We start from the raw sequence: 16,574 nt of genomic DNA on the forward strand, positions 1-16,574 counted from the left end.
CCGCGTCTCCGGTGTCTGCCCTGCTCAGTGAATGGAGAGAGCGAGCGCCGGCTAGCTCTCCCGGCCACTCCGTGCCCCAGCCGCCTCCGTGCTCCGCAGCCCAGCCCTGAGCCGGACTTCCCAGGGCACTGTGCTCCTCGGCGCTCAGCCCAGGACCCAGACCGAGCCCTCACCTCTGCCGGCGACCCACAGGGACCCGAGAGCGCTCAGTACCTGGGCACCGTGGTGATGCGCAGCGGGGCAGCGCCAGCCCCACGGATGGAGCTGCTGCCGCCGCCGCCCGCGCGCCCCGCTCCGCCCGCGCCCCGTGCGCCTGAGCGCGGCGCCCGCCCCTCCTCCGCGCCAACTCCGCCGCCCGCCCCCCAGGCCGCCCGCGCGCCTCCTCGGGCTCCTCGTGTCCCGCCGCGCCAAGCAGCCTCCTCTGGGTGCCGGCGCTTGTACACCATGGCCCCCGGGCGGACCGGGGCCGGCGCCGCTGTGCGCGCCCGCCTGGCGCTGGCCTTGGCGCTGGCGAGCATCCTGAACGGACCCCCCGCTGCTGCCTGCCCCACCAAGTGTACCTGCTCCGCCGCTAGCGTGGACTGCCACGGGCTGGGCCTGCGCGCCGTTCCCCGGGGCATCCCCCGCAACGCTGAGCGCCTGTGAGTACCCACCCCGCCCGCCCGCTCAGGCCACCCACCCGGCTCCTACAGAGTCGCCCTCAGGGCGCAGGTCCTTCTTTGCTCTCCTGTGTATGAGGGACGACCTGTCTCCCCTCCCCGGCTAACAGACACCCTCAATAAGTTGGGGGTGGCATGGCTTTGGGCAGGTGTGGAGAGAAGTGTCCGAGTTCCCCCCGCGATGGGACCGGGTAGTGCCTCTCTGGTTGAGGGCTCTGGGAAAGAGCTTAACCTCTGACAGCTCCGCAGAAGAAAGCTGACAGAAGGCAAGCAGAGAGTCAGGGAGCGTGGTGGTCTCAAGGTTTGGGATTGGGTGGGGAGAGGTCCATTACTTCTTGCTTTTTGTAAAGGGGGAGGTGAAGGAGCAAGCTGGACAGAGATGGGGAGTCTCGATCGCAGCCTCCAGACAGTATCTCCCCCCACCCCCAAAAAACTGCAACCCTTTTGGAGGTCAGAATGGGCCAGCTGCTGTGTGGCTGTCCTTGCAAGGAAAGTTGTGTGTGTACGTGAAGGTCTTAACTTCTGAAGAACCGGACGAATTCTGAGTGGGTGCTCTCAACACCCTCCCTGCCTGGAGCGCAGTTGGGGATGCCAAGTTGCAGCCCGGGTGAATTTTTTATGGCTGGGTTATAAATGCCTCCCCAAACGGGCCGGAGAATGGAAATGCTGACAGCCCTTTAAATGAGACCTAGCGCTATAATCTTACAAACCGCACTCAGCCTCGGATCCTGGGGTTGGCAGCTAGCGGAGAGGCTCTTGGAGAGTGGGGTGGATTGACCCTCGTTTTAACCCCAATTGTGCAACCAAATATTTACTTTTCTTATGTCAGCGTTTTGGAAAGATTTATCATTTTGATCCTCACGATCAAATTCAAAGTTTGGCCTGGGGGTGGGGTGGGCTCCTTTTAGTCCACAGTTGGGGGCAGGGTGAGGAAGTGTGGAGCCATGGTGGAGGGAGCTGGAGCCTCAGAGTGGGTGAGGGTTTGCCCTAGTCAGAATTCCAACCATTGCTCTGCCTAGATGCTCTCTGCCCAGCCCGTTAGGGGTTAGCACAGGGGTCTTCTTCAGTCCTGCCTAGTTCAGGTCGGGTGAGACTAGGAAATAGGTGCCCACCCCTGTTATCACCCCACTGCCTCCCTCCCACCCCCCTTCCTCTTCGCGGCTGTCTAAGCAGAGACTTCCTAGAAATGCCTTCTTTATTCCGGGTGTTTTCTTTTGTTTGTTGTTTTCAAAGTGCAATGATTGTTCTGTCGTTTAGACTGTAGAAATCCTGTCGGGCTGGCCCTGAATCTTCATTAACACCAGGAAATTAGGATCAGAAATGCAAACTGACCTGCCCAAGAAAACAGGGCAAATATGTGACAAGAAAAGGGCTGGAGTCCAGGCGTCCACCCCTTCATTCAGGTTTTGTATTAGACCCTATTTGTGAAAATCTCGTTTAAATGGTATTTTTAGGTGTGTATAAACTAAGTTCCCCTCCTTCTCACATGAATGCAGCAGACAGTTAGTGAGATGCTAAATGTTTAGTGGGTGCCTCCCTGAGACGTTTTGCGTATACCTTCTCCTTTCCTGAACCTCCCACGGTCCTATTTCTTACATAGCCAATACTCATTACTCTGCCTCGTTCCATCTGTCCTTGTATCCATGGTCATGTAACTGGTTAGTCAAGCGGTTGAAGCCTGCCAGGCCTCTAAGCCCAGGTCTCCCCACAGTATGTAGGCTCCTTGGAACCAGAGTCACTTTGGGCTGAGATTTCTATAAACAGACTGTCATGAGAGGGCCTGGCGGGGCGTGGGTCTTCGGTAGGACCCGGTTGCCTCTGCTGTTGGAATATACCGCCATCAATCATTTTGCTTTAACACCAGCTGGTTTTCCTTGGGGGTCATTATTTTCCGTAGTCAGAATCACAGGGTCACTTGGGGAAGATCAGGACAGCAGGCCCCTCTCTTCTGACTAGTCAGAAGTTTTCAACACCTGTAGCCAGGGTGCCACCAGCCACTTCCCCGAGACCCTGGGGGACTTAGTTTGCTCTGCAGGTGGGGACAGTGGATAAAGACCTGAATCCAGGTGTTCCCAGGGGTCCCTCTTGCTACAGCCACAGTGGGTGCTGCTCTGGTGTGGCTGTGCTTACCTGGTGTGGTGTCGGTCACTGCCTTAAGTGCATGGATAAGACAGAGCTGCCAAGGCAGAGCTCTTAACTCCTCTCTGAGACTGGAGCTAGCCTTTTAAGGACAGGCAGGGTCAGGGCCTCCTCAGGATTAAGGGCAGCTCACCACCGGCCCTCAGGGACGAGTTGGAGAACTGTTCTTTGACACCATGTTAAGGATTTCAGATTTGTCATCCCCCTCCATTCCATTCAGTAAACAATGCTTGAAGCTTCTTTCTGTAGCATTCCTGTCCCTTGTCCATAAAATCATTGCATACACAAAGGAAAACCAGCACTTCAGCCTAAAGGATGTGGGCAAAGGTCGGAAGCGGGAACGTTTTTTGATGAACCCTTTAAATTCTCTGGGGGTCCTTTAGTCACGGGACACTGATTTTTATCAGCGGATCCATTAGGAGCTCATGACCTTCCAACAGTCTGGCTTCTGATCCAATTGGTGAAGTTGTGTTTTAAACCAAAGAAGTGGTGCTTTTCCCAATCCTCCATCTGTTACTGTCTTCCAGAAAGTACTCCTGTGAAGGAGTGTGTGTGTGTGCGTGTGTGTGTGCGTGTGTACACTTGTGTGTGTGTTTCCCCTCGTCACATGACATTAAGGTCCGCCTGAGTGGAAGGGGTGTCATTCCCATTTGGACTTGGCTTCAGGCTAGCAGTGGGGTCTGAATTGTTAGTCATTAAGTCACTTATCAGAGTTGGGGGATTGTCTGTGTTCCAAGTTCTTCCCCATAATGTCAGCACATCACACAAAGAAGGAAAGCCTCTGTCTTTTATAAACTACTGACAATTTTTCCCCTCCTAGAGGAGGAGGTGACACCCACAAGTAAGCTAAATAAACGGAGGGAAGAATTCGGTGTCATTTATTATCCGAGCAGCAAAGACAGAGGCCCAGGGAGGAGAGGAAGTGAACGGAGGTCCTTGAGACAAAACATTTACCAGGGAGTGCAGGGTAAACAGATGTTGCGTTTGCCCTTCTGAGTACAAAAAGAACCCACAGATGTAATTCTTCTTCAACCACAGCTTCGGCTTGGATAAGAATGAACACTCATGTGGGGCCCCTTCTCCCAGCCTTGCCCCGAGGCAGTCAGAGGCCCAGCTCTCACCCACAGCTAGGTGGTGGCCTCTGGGAGCCGGAGTGGACATCTTTGCTTTTTCCACTTGGTTCCAGAACATGCTGGAAACTGCTGTATTTAAATAAACATTTCCTGTTTGCTAAGGAGAGCGGGCGAGAGTCTGAAACGTGAGAATGTGGTAACTTAATTTTCTCCATCACTCCAGATGACAGCAAGCTTTGCCGGTGGTTGGGTCCAATAAAAACCGACACCGTGTCATAGGCCTTCCCTCACTTGACCACAGAGGTCCAGAGGTCAAGTGGGAGACTTTCCAAAGATGTTCAACAGCCAAACCTAGGGTTTTTGGTACTCCCAGCCCTCGGGGCCAGCTCAGGGGACCAGAGACTATCGGGCAAGTTATGGGGGCCTCTCTGGACCAACCGTGGTGACGTGGTCTTTCGGAGAAGCACAGGACTCTCCTGAGTCACCTGCTGAACCAAGAGGATGCTGTCCTCCAGCATATTGTGCAACTTTGAACAGATTGCTGTACCTCTAGGCTTCTTTTCCTTAAAAGTACTAGTGTGGGCTTTGTGACTTTTCCTTAAGTAGTCTGCAGTCTACAGGTGATGAGCCGTCACGATACCCTTCTTCTGTGCCTAGGCCAGTGCCCTGCACCTGTGAAGTATGCGGCAAATATGTGTTAAACAAAAGGCTAATGAATCTCAAAGACACAGGGCAAGATGAGCTATGACAGATTCGCATTTTGATGGGTGGCTAAGGGCTACCTCCTAGTAGCCTGTTACAGGAGATACTGTTATCTAAAATTTGAATTTCATGAACTAGAGTTACTGCCTTGGTAAGAGTTCCCCCTAGACTCTTACTGCGTGATCCACTCTGAAATCTTGTTGCCAGGCGTTGCTTAGCAACATGGCAACACTCCTACTGTGCACATGCCAATGGAAAGAGCCAGCGATCCCGACTACTTCTGCCACAGGACTTTTCTAATCAGGAACTCATCAGTGGCATCCTGAGCTCTCTGTGGTTTTTGATTGCCACTCTTCTGGCATTAATTGATGTGTATTTGTAAGGTCATTACTAAGTTTTGTTTCTGCTGGTCCGCTGTGTTTTCTATTCGCCCCAGCTTCGCATTGTTACTTTGTTTCTCTGTGGCTCTATTGTCCGAATTCACCCCCCTACCCCATCTCCCAGCACATGGGGAGGGGAGTGAAAAATAAAGGGCCTGGTGAGGATGAGCTTTAAGAAGCCATCAGAACCCACCATGCTGTTTTGAGCGTGGGCTTATAGCAGCTTTGGACTGGAAAGCTTGGGTTTGGAGGCCTGTTCTATGGCATGGGTGCTTGCCGCTGCACCTCTGCTGATGCTGTGCCTCTCTGGACTGCAGTGGGAGCTTAATCCTTCTGGACCTCACCTCCACACCTGTAACACAGGGACGAGAGTCACACGGGGGCTGTTGTGAACGCAGCCCGAAGCAGTCTACGTAGCGTGCTCTACACGGTGCCGGCCATATTATCCACTGATTTTCATGGCCAGGAATGTTTACCCAACTGCAATGTATCCAGCTGTAAAGTAGGGATAATACCCCGTTCCCTTTTGGAAGGATTAAAGTGATCTTGTCTAGGAAGTGCTTAACAGTACCCAGCACATAGGAGCCCTCCACAAACTTGTAATGCTATGGCGGTGTTTCCATTCGCTCATTTCGGTCTCTGTCCAGCTGGATGGCTTAGGATCTTCACTCTCAATTCTGTTCCAACACAAAGCCCCGTGGAGGGAGGCTCATCACCGCCTGCACATGGGCCTCGGGCTGTGCCCAGTACATTCATGCTTGGTCTCTTTCTCTTTGGGTCTGTCTCTCCATCCTGCCCTGGCAGCTGAGCCCAGGTTGGCCTCTGTTCCACGCAGAAGGGATTATGGTTGGAGTGACTTCTGTCTTTTTATCGCCATACTGCCTTTGCGTTCTATCTAAATAAAGAATGTATTTTACTTCTTTATTTAGAGGAGGGGTAAGTTGGAGCTTCGTGGGGAATTCTTGGTCCTGACTTTCCGGGGTCAGTGTCCTTCCACGTTTCTCTAAACGGCCCCTCTTTCTGATTCCCACTGCCTGCCTCCCATACCGCGTTTACTTGAAACAGCTGTATTTACTAGCGCATGTCACTCTCACTGTGGAAGATGGTCTGAACCTTTTTTATTTTATTTTTTTAAGAAATGCTGAGGGGGGAAAAAAGAAAATCCAAGTAGGGAGGGGCCTCACAGAGACCACACTGGTTCTGGAAGGGATGGGTGTGGAGCTGCTCTGTGGGAGCACTGGGGTAGTTTCTAAGGCTCTCCCTCATTCACTGTGGACCTCAGCCTTGCTCAGGGAGAAGCTCATGGTGGGCATCTTCAGCTCTGCATCCTGCAGAGCAGGACCGGCTTTTGTAACTGCTGCAGCTGGCTGCCAGGCTGCCAGGCGGCTACACCTCCCCCATCCTGTGGTCTTCATGGTTTTACTGGCATTTACCATGTTTGATATATTGGTTCCCCAGGGAAGAATTGGCCTAGGGGTGTGATTGGAAATCGTCAACCCGGGGCAGATTGGAGGTGGGGAGGCTTATGGGTGAAGATGTGAACTCCTGAACCAGGCAAAGCTCCTGGCTCTGTCAGTGACAAGCTAGATGACACCAGTTTTCCGGGTTGGAAAATGGAATTATTAGTTTTTAATGATTTGTTTTGGTTTCTTTTGGCCTTTGTTTGTTTTGTTTGCTTTTTGAGATAGGGTCTCACTATGTAGCCTTGGCTGTCCTAGAACTCCCTATGTAGACCAGACTGGCCTCTAAGTCACAGAGATTCTCCTGCTTCTGCCTCCCTAGTGCTGGGATTAAACACGTGCACCACCAAGCTCCACTTGAGTGTCCCGTTCTTTATTAGGCACTGGGAGTATTAGATAAACTCACAAACACTTCCGGAAGATGGCACACTCATCCTAACATGTCCTGTGGTTATCATGTGTGTGATTCTTACAGACTACCCTCCTTCCTGCATGTGCTCACGGGAAGCCTACATAGGTAATGATTGGCAGGGTTGCAAGAGGTCCCCTGTCCAAGTTCCTACCATTGTAGCACAGGTAAAACAACCCATTTCCCTGACTCATGTTATCTCATGATGAGGAACTCCAGTCTCCCTAAACTAGGCCTGGAGAGACCTTTTTCTTTACTTGGGGTTGAGCTTAGCTCCCGCAGACTGTTGTTACAGAGTGGGGGGGTCATCCTTTGACCGAATGACATGTTTTCGTACCGTGAATTGCTGTGTTTCTCACCGTCTATCTGGGCTTCTATTCCTTTCCATAATCCTTTGTGATTATGCCAAGGGTTTTTGTATTTGTTTCGGCTTTGGCAAAGGCCCCGCACCGGTCCCGGGCTCTCTGGGGTGTTTTCTTTGACTGTAAGTTTGTATCCCTCATTCAAAATGCTTGGGAATCAGAAGTGGTTCCCATTTTTGAAAATTTTCAGGTTTTGAGATATTTGCAATATATCTAGAAAGGAAAGAGGAGGAGAGGAAGACGATAGGTAGATAGATAGATAGACAAGTGGATAGATAGATGAATAATACATAGATGATAGATAGATAGATGGATGGATAGATAGGAAGGTTGATGGATAGATGAATAGATAGATTGATAGGTAGGGAGATAGCTGGATTACAATGGACAGACAGACAGATAATTTTAGAGATGGGACCCAGATATAACCACCGAGTACATTTGTCTTATATCCTAATTGTACCCAATAGGTTTGCTCATAAAATAAAGTCTGTGGTTGGAATTTTTCCTTATGAGATTGGATCAGGTCTGTGCTTAGAAAGTTTTGAGTTTTAAAGTGGTCTGGATTTCGGATTTTAAGATTAAGGAGACGTTCAGCGCCCTAATTATTATCACATTAGCAGTGGTTTTTGTTTGCTTGTTGACCACGTCCCATGCAGTCCCACTGGCCTTGAACTCATGATCCTTCTGCCTCTGTTGTTAGAATTACGGGATTCCACGCAGGGGCCACCATGCCCAGCCCTGTCAATACATTGGTGTTTGCCTGAGCATGTGTGGAATGTCATGTCTGGGTACAAGTGGGGGTGAGGACCTACGGGTGTGCATGCATGTGGAGGCCAGAGGTTGATATCAGTTTTCTCTAGACTCTGCTTTTGATGGTGCAGGGTCTTTCGCTGAGTCTGGAGCTCACATATGAGCTAGACTAGCCGGCCAGCAAGCTCCATGGTTTCTCTTGTCTCCTTTGTCCTAAGCTGGGATTATGGGCACACATTGGATGTTTATGCGTGCACCAGAGATCTGAATTCAGATCCTCATATGTACATCTTTCTAGATCTTTGGTGCATTTTTAGGCCCTGGGTGGGTTATTTTGGTCAGGTTTGTGTGCTGCCCCCCCCCCTACATTTCCCCAGCCTGATTTGTTTTTAATTACCTATCCAGATTGGAGCAGTTGGCCCATGGCCCTTGCTTTTAAGAGATGGGGTTTCTCCATGTAGCTCAAAGTGGACTCAAACTCAAAATCCTCCTGCCTCAGCTTCCAGAGCACCGGGTTATAGGCAGGCACTTTCATGTCCTGCTTGTGTAAGTGTAAGGTTGGACAGTATCCTGACTGAAGTTTTGCAAATGATCTCATCTCATTAGGTTTTTCAGGAACACTTTCTGTTTCGAGTTACTCATAACCACTGCGCCAACTCTCCAGCCCTTTGAAAAGTGTCTGTAGGATTATGGGCATGGCCTGTTCTTTTCTGTCTGAGGTAGATGAAAACTCTGAGGTCTGCAGGGTGTGGTACCATGCACCTATAATTCCAGTACATGGGAGCTAGAGGCAGGAGAATTGGGAGTTTGAGGCCAGCCTCAGATGCAAGTTCAAAGCCAGCTTGGGCTTCCCAAGACCCTGTCTCAAAAGACGCACCCAGTCCCCCATCGAAGTTGAGGTTTTAGTTCCCTAAAATAGTTTCCAACTACTGTTTCATTCCGTTTGCTGAGTTTCCTGTCACTTCCTGAGTTAGTTAATGTGCCGTGATCGAGTACTTAGGATAATTATCTTTAGGACGTAAGATTCACTTGGCTCATGATTTCAGACGGGTCAGTATATCATGGAGGGAAAGTCACGGCACAGCCACTCACATCATAGTGGACAGGAAGACTTAAGAGAGGCAGTAGAGGAAGGAGCCAGAGCAAGGCATAGACAGCCTCAGTGACCTACTTCCTGCAGCTGGACCCCACCCACTGAAGTGTCTGGAGCCTCTCAGTACAGTGAGTGCCACTGTTGGGAACCAGCTTCTTAGCACATACACCTTTTAGGAGAGCACTCACAGGGGGGCACTCACAGAGGAGCCCTCACAGGAGAGCCATAGTGCTCCTGGTTTCTCAAGGAGCCTTCTGCCATGATTTTAGCTCTATCTTCTTATTAAGCGGGTATCCCAGAACCTCCATAGTGTATGGGATGTGAGGTGTGTGTGTGTGTGTGTGTGTGTGTATGTGCATGTCTGTCTGTCTCTGTCTGTCTGTCTGTCTCTGTGTGTCTGTGTGTCTCTGTCTGTCTCTGTTTCTGTCCACCTGTCTCTGTATGTGTCTGTGTGTCTGTCTGTATCTGTGTGTCTGTCTGTCTCTGTGTGTCTGTCTATGTCTGTCTGTCTCTGTCTGTCTCTCTGTCTGTCTCTCTCTCTCTGTGTCCGTGTGTGTCTATCTCTGTGTCTCTGTCTCTGTCTCTGTCTCTGTCTCTGTCTCTCTCTCTCTCTCTCTCTCTCTCTCTCTCTCTCTGTGTGTGTGTGTGTGTGTGTGTGTGTGTCTCGCTTGCTCCTATGTTAACCTCTCCTGTTAAATATTTTGGCCTGAGAAATCAGTCCCTTTTATTAAGAGCAAAGCTCAGGTTGCTTCAGTCTTTTAAACGCAATGATTTCACTTTACATCCTGCCCTAGCCTTTGACAGAGGCACATTCACCTGTGTCCTTCTTGGGACCATTATTAAGGAGGAGAGATCAAGGCGGACTGTGGTCTCTAGGCTGCTCCTCAACCTCTGTAAGTAACGACAGTCATCCTGAGAACAAGGGCTCCTCCCGTTGGGCCCTGGCCTCACACTTTACTTGTATGAACTAACTTACGGTTCTAACAATTATCCCTGCTATGTAGTAAGGCTGCCCCCACTCCACAGACGAGGAAACCATATTTGGGAGTAAAATCCCCAGTTAGGAGCAAGAGAGGCAGTGCGATCGGACCTGCAGGGCAACCAACAGCCATGCCATTACTTCCCAAATCCCGAAAGCTTTCTGTATTTCTTCACTCAATTTGGAAAAAATTGACCAGGAGGAAGATGATGAGAAGGAAGAGGAAGATGAAGAGGATGAGGTGGGAGGTGGCAGCAACAGCATCAAACTTGAGTCACACTTTGGTGCATGACATGATCTGGATGTCTGAGGGGAGAGAGCTATCGTGTCCGGTTTGGGGAAGAATTCGACTTGAGTCAAAGCTTGGAAGATAAAAATACAGATGAAGCTAATTCCCTTGGGTTGAATGGGGAGTGGTACCGAGTCACTGAAGTTCACAGTTAGATGGGCATGAGCCCACTGAGAGTGAGCGAAGATCTTCCTCAGGAGTTTTTAATCTGTTGGGAATCTTAGCCCAGAAGCTATCAATCAGATCTCAGGAAGAACAGCCATATAGTATTTGTCAACACAACCATAAAATTCCCAAAGAGTGAGGAAGACAGTTTCTAAGTTAAAAAAAAAAAAGAGTTTGGATTCTGTTTTTCCATTGCCGTAGCGCACGCATGAGGCTGGTGATGTATAAAGAAAAGACGTGAATTGAGCTCACAGCTTTGGAAGCTCAAAGCCAGAACAGCACATCTCTGTCTGTGCTGAGGGCCCAGTAGACTGAGAGTCACATCATGGTGAGTGTCCGCATGACTGGGGACATGAGTAAGGGGGAGTGGTCACGTGAAACAAGAAACCAAAGCACAGAGAGGTCATGATGGCTTTTTTATAATGCTTCATTTTCATGGGAACTAACTAGGTCCCATGAGATCTACATTAATCTCATCCGTGGACAGGACCTTGGGACCTAACTGACATGTACTGTGGTCCACCACCTTAAAGCCTTATCCTGTCATATCCCAGCATTGGCATACTCTGAAAGGAGCCTCTAGCCCATAAACCCATGGAGAATGTGCTCACGTATTCACATGAGGAGGTGGGGCATAAGACTCCAAGAGCCTGAGGAACTTTATTGACTAGTATTTTTGTGCTCAGTTACTTATTTGGATTTTAGTAGAGTTCATATTCCTCCCTAGTTACATGTGCCACTTTCTTTTTTTAAATGCATTTATGTATTTGTGTGTGTATGTATGTATGTATGCATGTATACATGTATGTATTTGTGTGTATGTATGTATGTATGCATGGATACATGTATGTATTTGTGTGTATGTATGTATGTATGCATGCATACATGTATGTATTTGGGGTGTGTGTCAGAAGACAACCTAGAGAGTTGGTTCTCTCCTTCCACCGTGTGGATTCCGGGGATTGAACTTGGGTTCTTAGGTTGGGGAGCAGGGACCTTTTCTTTACTCACTGGTGTGGCCCTGCTGGCCTGCAACTTCCTTTCTTCTAGCTGTGCCCCCAGGGGCGGCGCCTGGTGACATCAGGTCAAGTCAGAACATCACGTGCATGAGGTCCGTCCTGGCTGGAGTAGAGAGCGACTTGGTTTGTTTAAGCCTCATTCCTGCTTCATGTGAGCTCAGGCTCCTCTTGGCTCACCTGAAACACTGGCCTGGGTTGCTGACTCTTGGTTTATCCTGCACTTTGGCAGCGGCCTGTCTTAGGGTTCCCAAAAGTCTACCCACACGTTTAGCCACCCACCGTGTCTCCCATTAAAATTTTTCAGCCGATGAGCTCCTGTCTGCTACCAGATGAACCCACCCGTGCTCCCCTGACCTCCAGAATGAGTTTGTGCCCTCACTCAGGTATATAGAGCATGGATTTGATGCCAAATCTGCTGTCCTATGACTTCACCATGGAATCTCATTCCACAAGCCTGACCTGGTCCTGGTCCCGCCTTAACCTTTCCAGCTTGGCTTCTTGCCCTAGACTGCCCCTCCGCATAGCTCCCTGTGTGTGGCAGCTTGGGACTGCTGCTGTAGGCGATCCAGGTCCTCAGGTCAGGTTTCAGGAAGGCCTTTGTGTTTTATCCCTTCCCTGGAGACTGAAGGTTTGTTATGAACTGGAGGCTCTCTTCTGGAAAGAACCTCAGACTCCATCTTCATGGCCTCTGAAGGCCTTGATCATACCTACAACCGTGTGCAGGGTGCTGCAGAGATCCTAAATGATGAATTATTAGGGTATTTTCCTGGGGCCCCTTCGCCCTAAATGGAATGGAGCAGAATAATCTGTCATTGAGAATCATGACAATGACGGTTCCAGGGGAGAGCTGTCCTCAGAAATATCTTGGAGAATGCCTGGAATATGTAATATCACATGATGTTTTTTGCTTCTCTTCCGTCCAAATCTGCAATATGGGTGGAAACCATTCCACATAAAGGGGTTTTCCTAAGTGATACCAGTGAGAAGCTGACAGGGGATATAGTGTAGATTGCAACTCCAAGAAACAGAAAGATCTAGATTGGATCTTTGATTACCCCAGTTCCTACCTGCAGATGCACTTCTTGTATTCCTATCACCTCAGCCGGAGGAATAGTAGGGAGTACACTTACCTAGTGGGGCTGACACCGGGTTATACGAGTCCACATTGCTGCAAACGTCTCTTCCATTCAGTCCTATGTGGGTCTGTTCATTCGTCCACATGAGATCTATTTTGGGAGAATGGTCCAAGTTACCTTATGCATTTTGGTACCCTCCATGGTATCTGTTTTGAACCAGTGCATCCTGTATCTCAACCTTCCTAAAACCGCAGCACCTTTTTAATACAGCTCCTCATGTTGTGGTGAGCCCTCAGCCATAAAATTATTTCCGTTGCTACATAACTGTAGTTTCTCTGTGGCTATGAATTGTAATGTAAACGTGTTTTCCAATGCAACCCCTGTGAATGGGTCTTTCGCCCACCCCCAAAGGGGTGCAACCCACTGCTGCCTATGGAATGTGATGGGGTCCACGTTAGAGTCTTCGCTCAATAGGAAACTCAGAGAGCTTAAAAGCTTTTCCTTGGGGTTACCCGTGTCTTCCAGCTCAACTTCAGATCCCTTTTCACTTTCACCAAAGACTTTTTACATTTTATTTGCTTTTACGAACGCACATAGTCTCCCATTGAAGCAACTCACCTGAATGAGTGTGGAGAACTTGGAGCCTGGGTTGGTGGTACCTAAGTGGCAGTGTTCGGGATGATAGGATGGGACACGGGCTCGTTCTTTGTCACCAGATACCTGACTGTGGTTCACTGTTTCAGAGGCTTCACTTTATCCTGCTGTTTCTGGGCCGGTGTTGAGGAAAACCAGCATGGTGGCAAGAACACATCAGGGAGGAGGCTGTTCATCTGATGGTGGGCAGGGAGAGAGGAAGGCACCGGGGATAAAATGCCCTGTGAGGAATGGACCTTAGTGAGTACTTTGTCCAGCTGAAACTCACCTCCTAAAGTTTCCAGAACCTATCAGAATAGCGCCACCAGCTGAAGCCAAGGCCATGACCCCTGAGCCTTTAGCGGGATACTTCATATTGAACTCTATGATGTACATAGAGGGCAAAGCATTTGAGGGATCATTTATACAGTTCCTACCAAAACGCATGAGGTAACTGGACCATTCTCCCAGGACACTTCAACATCATATGAAACTTGGTCTAAACCAAGGCAACGGTTCCATGTTAGGTCGAGCGGACGGACTTCTGGGATGGGTGAGATGCCGGAGCAATGAAAGATGTTTCACTAAGTCTTCAGGAATTACCCCACTCATCTCTGTTAGTGTGTATGAAATGTATGAAGAAAACGACACATTATTAAAAGAATAGTATATGTGTCATTTTATAAGGGTTATGGGAAAAGTGTTAATCTAAGGACAATCCTACCTGATAAAGTATTAAAGACTGTCTCTGCAGCTCGCTGGCGAACAGCACGGGTTCTGCATTTTATTAGCACTGACTGCATAGAACGCTGACCTTATTTGAGAGGCATTTTCATAAACACTGACACACAGTACAGTTCCCATTTGAGGCCGTGAGCAGATACAACCCCTCCACCACACCCCTGCTGGAACTTAACCCCTGGACAGTTTCCCAGAGGTGACAGTATTTTTCTCCCATGAGGGTTCCCTGAATAATGGGCGCTTTTCCCAGGGAAAGTTGAGAGAGTGGGCTTCGGACCGGCATGGGTTCTTAGGGCGGGTTGGTTAAGAGCTAGATAGGCCGTAGGCAAGCCAGGGCTGAGGAGGACAAGAGCTGAAGACCTGTGTGTAGACACAAGAGTATCATTCTGGAGTCTCTCCTTGTGCACCCGGCTTGCGTCAGAGGGAGGTTCTCTGGAGTGCCTACAAGTTCTTTTAGGACAAAAGAGTGTGGCTGGGTGTGAATACACAGGCCTCTTTCTTGTCTCAGCACTCAGGAGGCCGGGGCAGGGGGTTCTTGAGATCCATGCTAGTCTAGACCCCACAGTGAGACCCTGTCTCACAATAACCAAATAAATAGCATTGTTTTTCTAAAATACGGGTTGGATGACCAGTGGTTTGCAATAATTATGGGCAGCATGTCCACGCCATTTCCTTCTGCTTGAAGTTGGCACTTTCTTCCCCATATTATACTGGCTTACAAGATCTGAATTTCCAATGGAAAACTGGGCTTTCTTCCTCCCCTACTCCATTCCTTTCCCTATGGGGAGATTTTTCAAGCTTTGGGGGCATCTTAGGAACATCTGGTCTACTTCCTCCCTACCAAACTCAACCCACCTTGACGGATACATGTCTTAGAGAGGTAAGAGAAGGATATCAGGGCTAGTCCTGGATTCTGCCAACCCAAGACATTTCCCTGTCTCTGTATGTGTGTTTGTGTTTTAGACAAGATCACTCAGAACCACAGAAAGACCTAGTGCAGTCTGGGAAGCTGGGGGAGACAGTAGAAGAAGCCAGTCTATTTCAGAAAAAAAATAAGGACTGGTCCAGAATGAAAGGGAGAAACCCCCATGGAAACATGGCCTCGCTGTACAATATGACTGTCAGCATCAAAGCCCTGGCTGGCTCAAGGTCTAGAAGAGGAAGACCTTAGATGAGGAAAGAGTGAAGGGAAAGCACAGTAGGAATAAGGCCCAGACAGGAATACAAAATGGGTAGGGGAGTTGCTCCATGGAAGTGCTTTCTGATTCTTGACCCCCAGTGAGGCAAGCTCAACTCATTATTTCTACAAGAAGGTAACCAGTCTGCTCTGGCTTGGTTGAGGCATGCCTTTGATTCTTTTCTGAAAATCTCACCAAGCTTCTCTCTGCTCTGTGCCCTTTTGGTATATTCTAGGAATGCTACAAAGATCTAAGCCTCTTCGGGGCTCTTCCCCAATTGGAACTGCATGCTGATTGGAGTCACATTCAGACAGGAAGCCCTCTTTGTGTCTGTAAAACAAGAAACATCTTCCAAGAAGACCGCACTACGGTTTTCTTTGTGTGTTGCTAAAGAACCAGGAGGTTGCTTTGCAAAACAACCTTTCACAGGCCGAGCAGGGCTGATCGCTCCTCCTGCCCTATGCGGCTGTGTGGAATTGTGTGGTGGGGAAAGAGAGATCTGCACAACCTTTAGCAACGGCAGAAACCGTGTAGAAAGAATGCTTGCCTGGGAATTTGGAGACCTAGCCATGCCTCTGACACGCTGTGTGACCTTGGACGAGTCACTTCACCTCTCTGGGCCTCAGTTTCCTCTTCTTCAAAAGGGATCGGGGAGGAAGACTGGATGAACTCCAAAGATTCTTCCAGCCCTGTGCATCTTTGTTTCTGAGGGCTGGGAGTTGGGATTTAGATCTGAGCCAATATCCAATGGACCCTTGGGACTTTCTAGAGGCAAGAGAGAGGCCAGGACAGCTGCTTTGGGGAGTGGCTGGTCCTTGATTAAGGCTCAAATAATTAGCTCAGCTTCACAGTAAGCCTTCGGAAATTAAGAAAGAAAAAAGATGTTTAGCTTCAAAAATAGCACTTGATGTTGCTTCAAACTGATTGGCTAGGGGTTTTGTAGGTTTTTATACACAGAGATCATTTTCCCTCCTTTGTGGCATAGCAATTCCACGCGCTGATGCTGGAGTTAGCGTGACCCTCATCCGAATGCTCTCACTGGCTAAGCGTCCTTGAGCATGCTCTTTACCAGTGACCCGCTCGCTCCACTGTTCTGTTAGAAGTCCAATGAGGTGGCCCATGTCCAGCTTAGAGAACAGGTCTGGTCTTAAACAGCCATTTAAGAAACTGAGTACATGAATAATAACCATTTTATAGTGCTCTGTGAGCCTCAGTAGGGAGGGCTGGTCTGTGGTCTACACTTCCAGCATGAGGCTCTGGAAAGGCTAAGGAAAGCTTAGAAAGTGGTGCTCAGTTCCCCCGAAATCTCAGGGTCCTCATCTCTATAGGATCAAGAAGAGTAGAATGGGGCCAGCCACTGAAAACTCATGTCCTCACTTCGGGATGACGGAAGCTGGACTCAACTCCAGCTAATGATCAAAGTGGCTTGAACTCCCACACAACACGATGGCTTAAGAACAGGTT

General features: G+C 49.2%; 1 protein-coding gene across 1 annotated transcript in view; it reads left to right on the plus strand.

The window, feature by feature from the left end:
• The first annotated feature begins 363 nt into the window (after positions 1-363).
• Slit3 (slit guidance ligand 3) overlaps positions 364-16,574 on the plus strand; it is a 588,206-nt gene continuing 571,995 nt past the window's right edge. The window contains exon 1 of the mRNA XM_032913200.1: positions 364-641. Within this exon, the coding sequence (XP_032769091.1) occupies positions 445-641 (197 nt within the window). The 5' untranslated portion in view covers positions 364-444. The remainder of the gene's footprint in view (positions 642-16,574) is intronic.

Source organism: Rattus rattus, chromosome 9, assembly GCF_011064425.1.
Source record: "Rattus rattus isolate New Zealand chromosome 9, Rrattus_CSIRO_v1, whole genome shotgun sequence".
In the NCBI taxonomy this organism is placed as follows: Eukaryota; Metazoa; Chordata; class Mammalia; order Rodentia; family Muridae; genus Rattus; species Rattus rattus.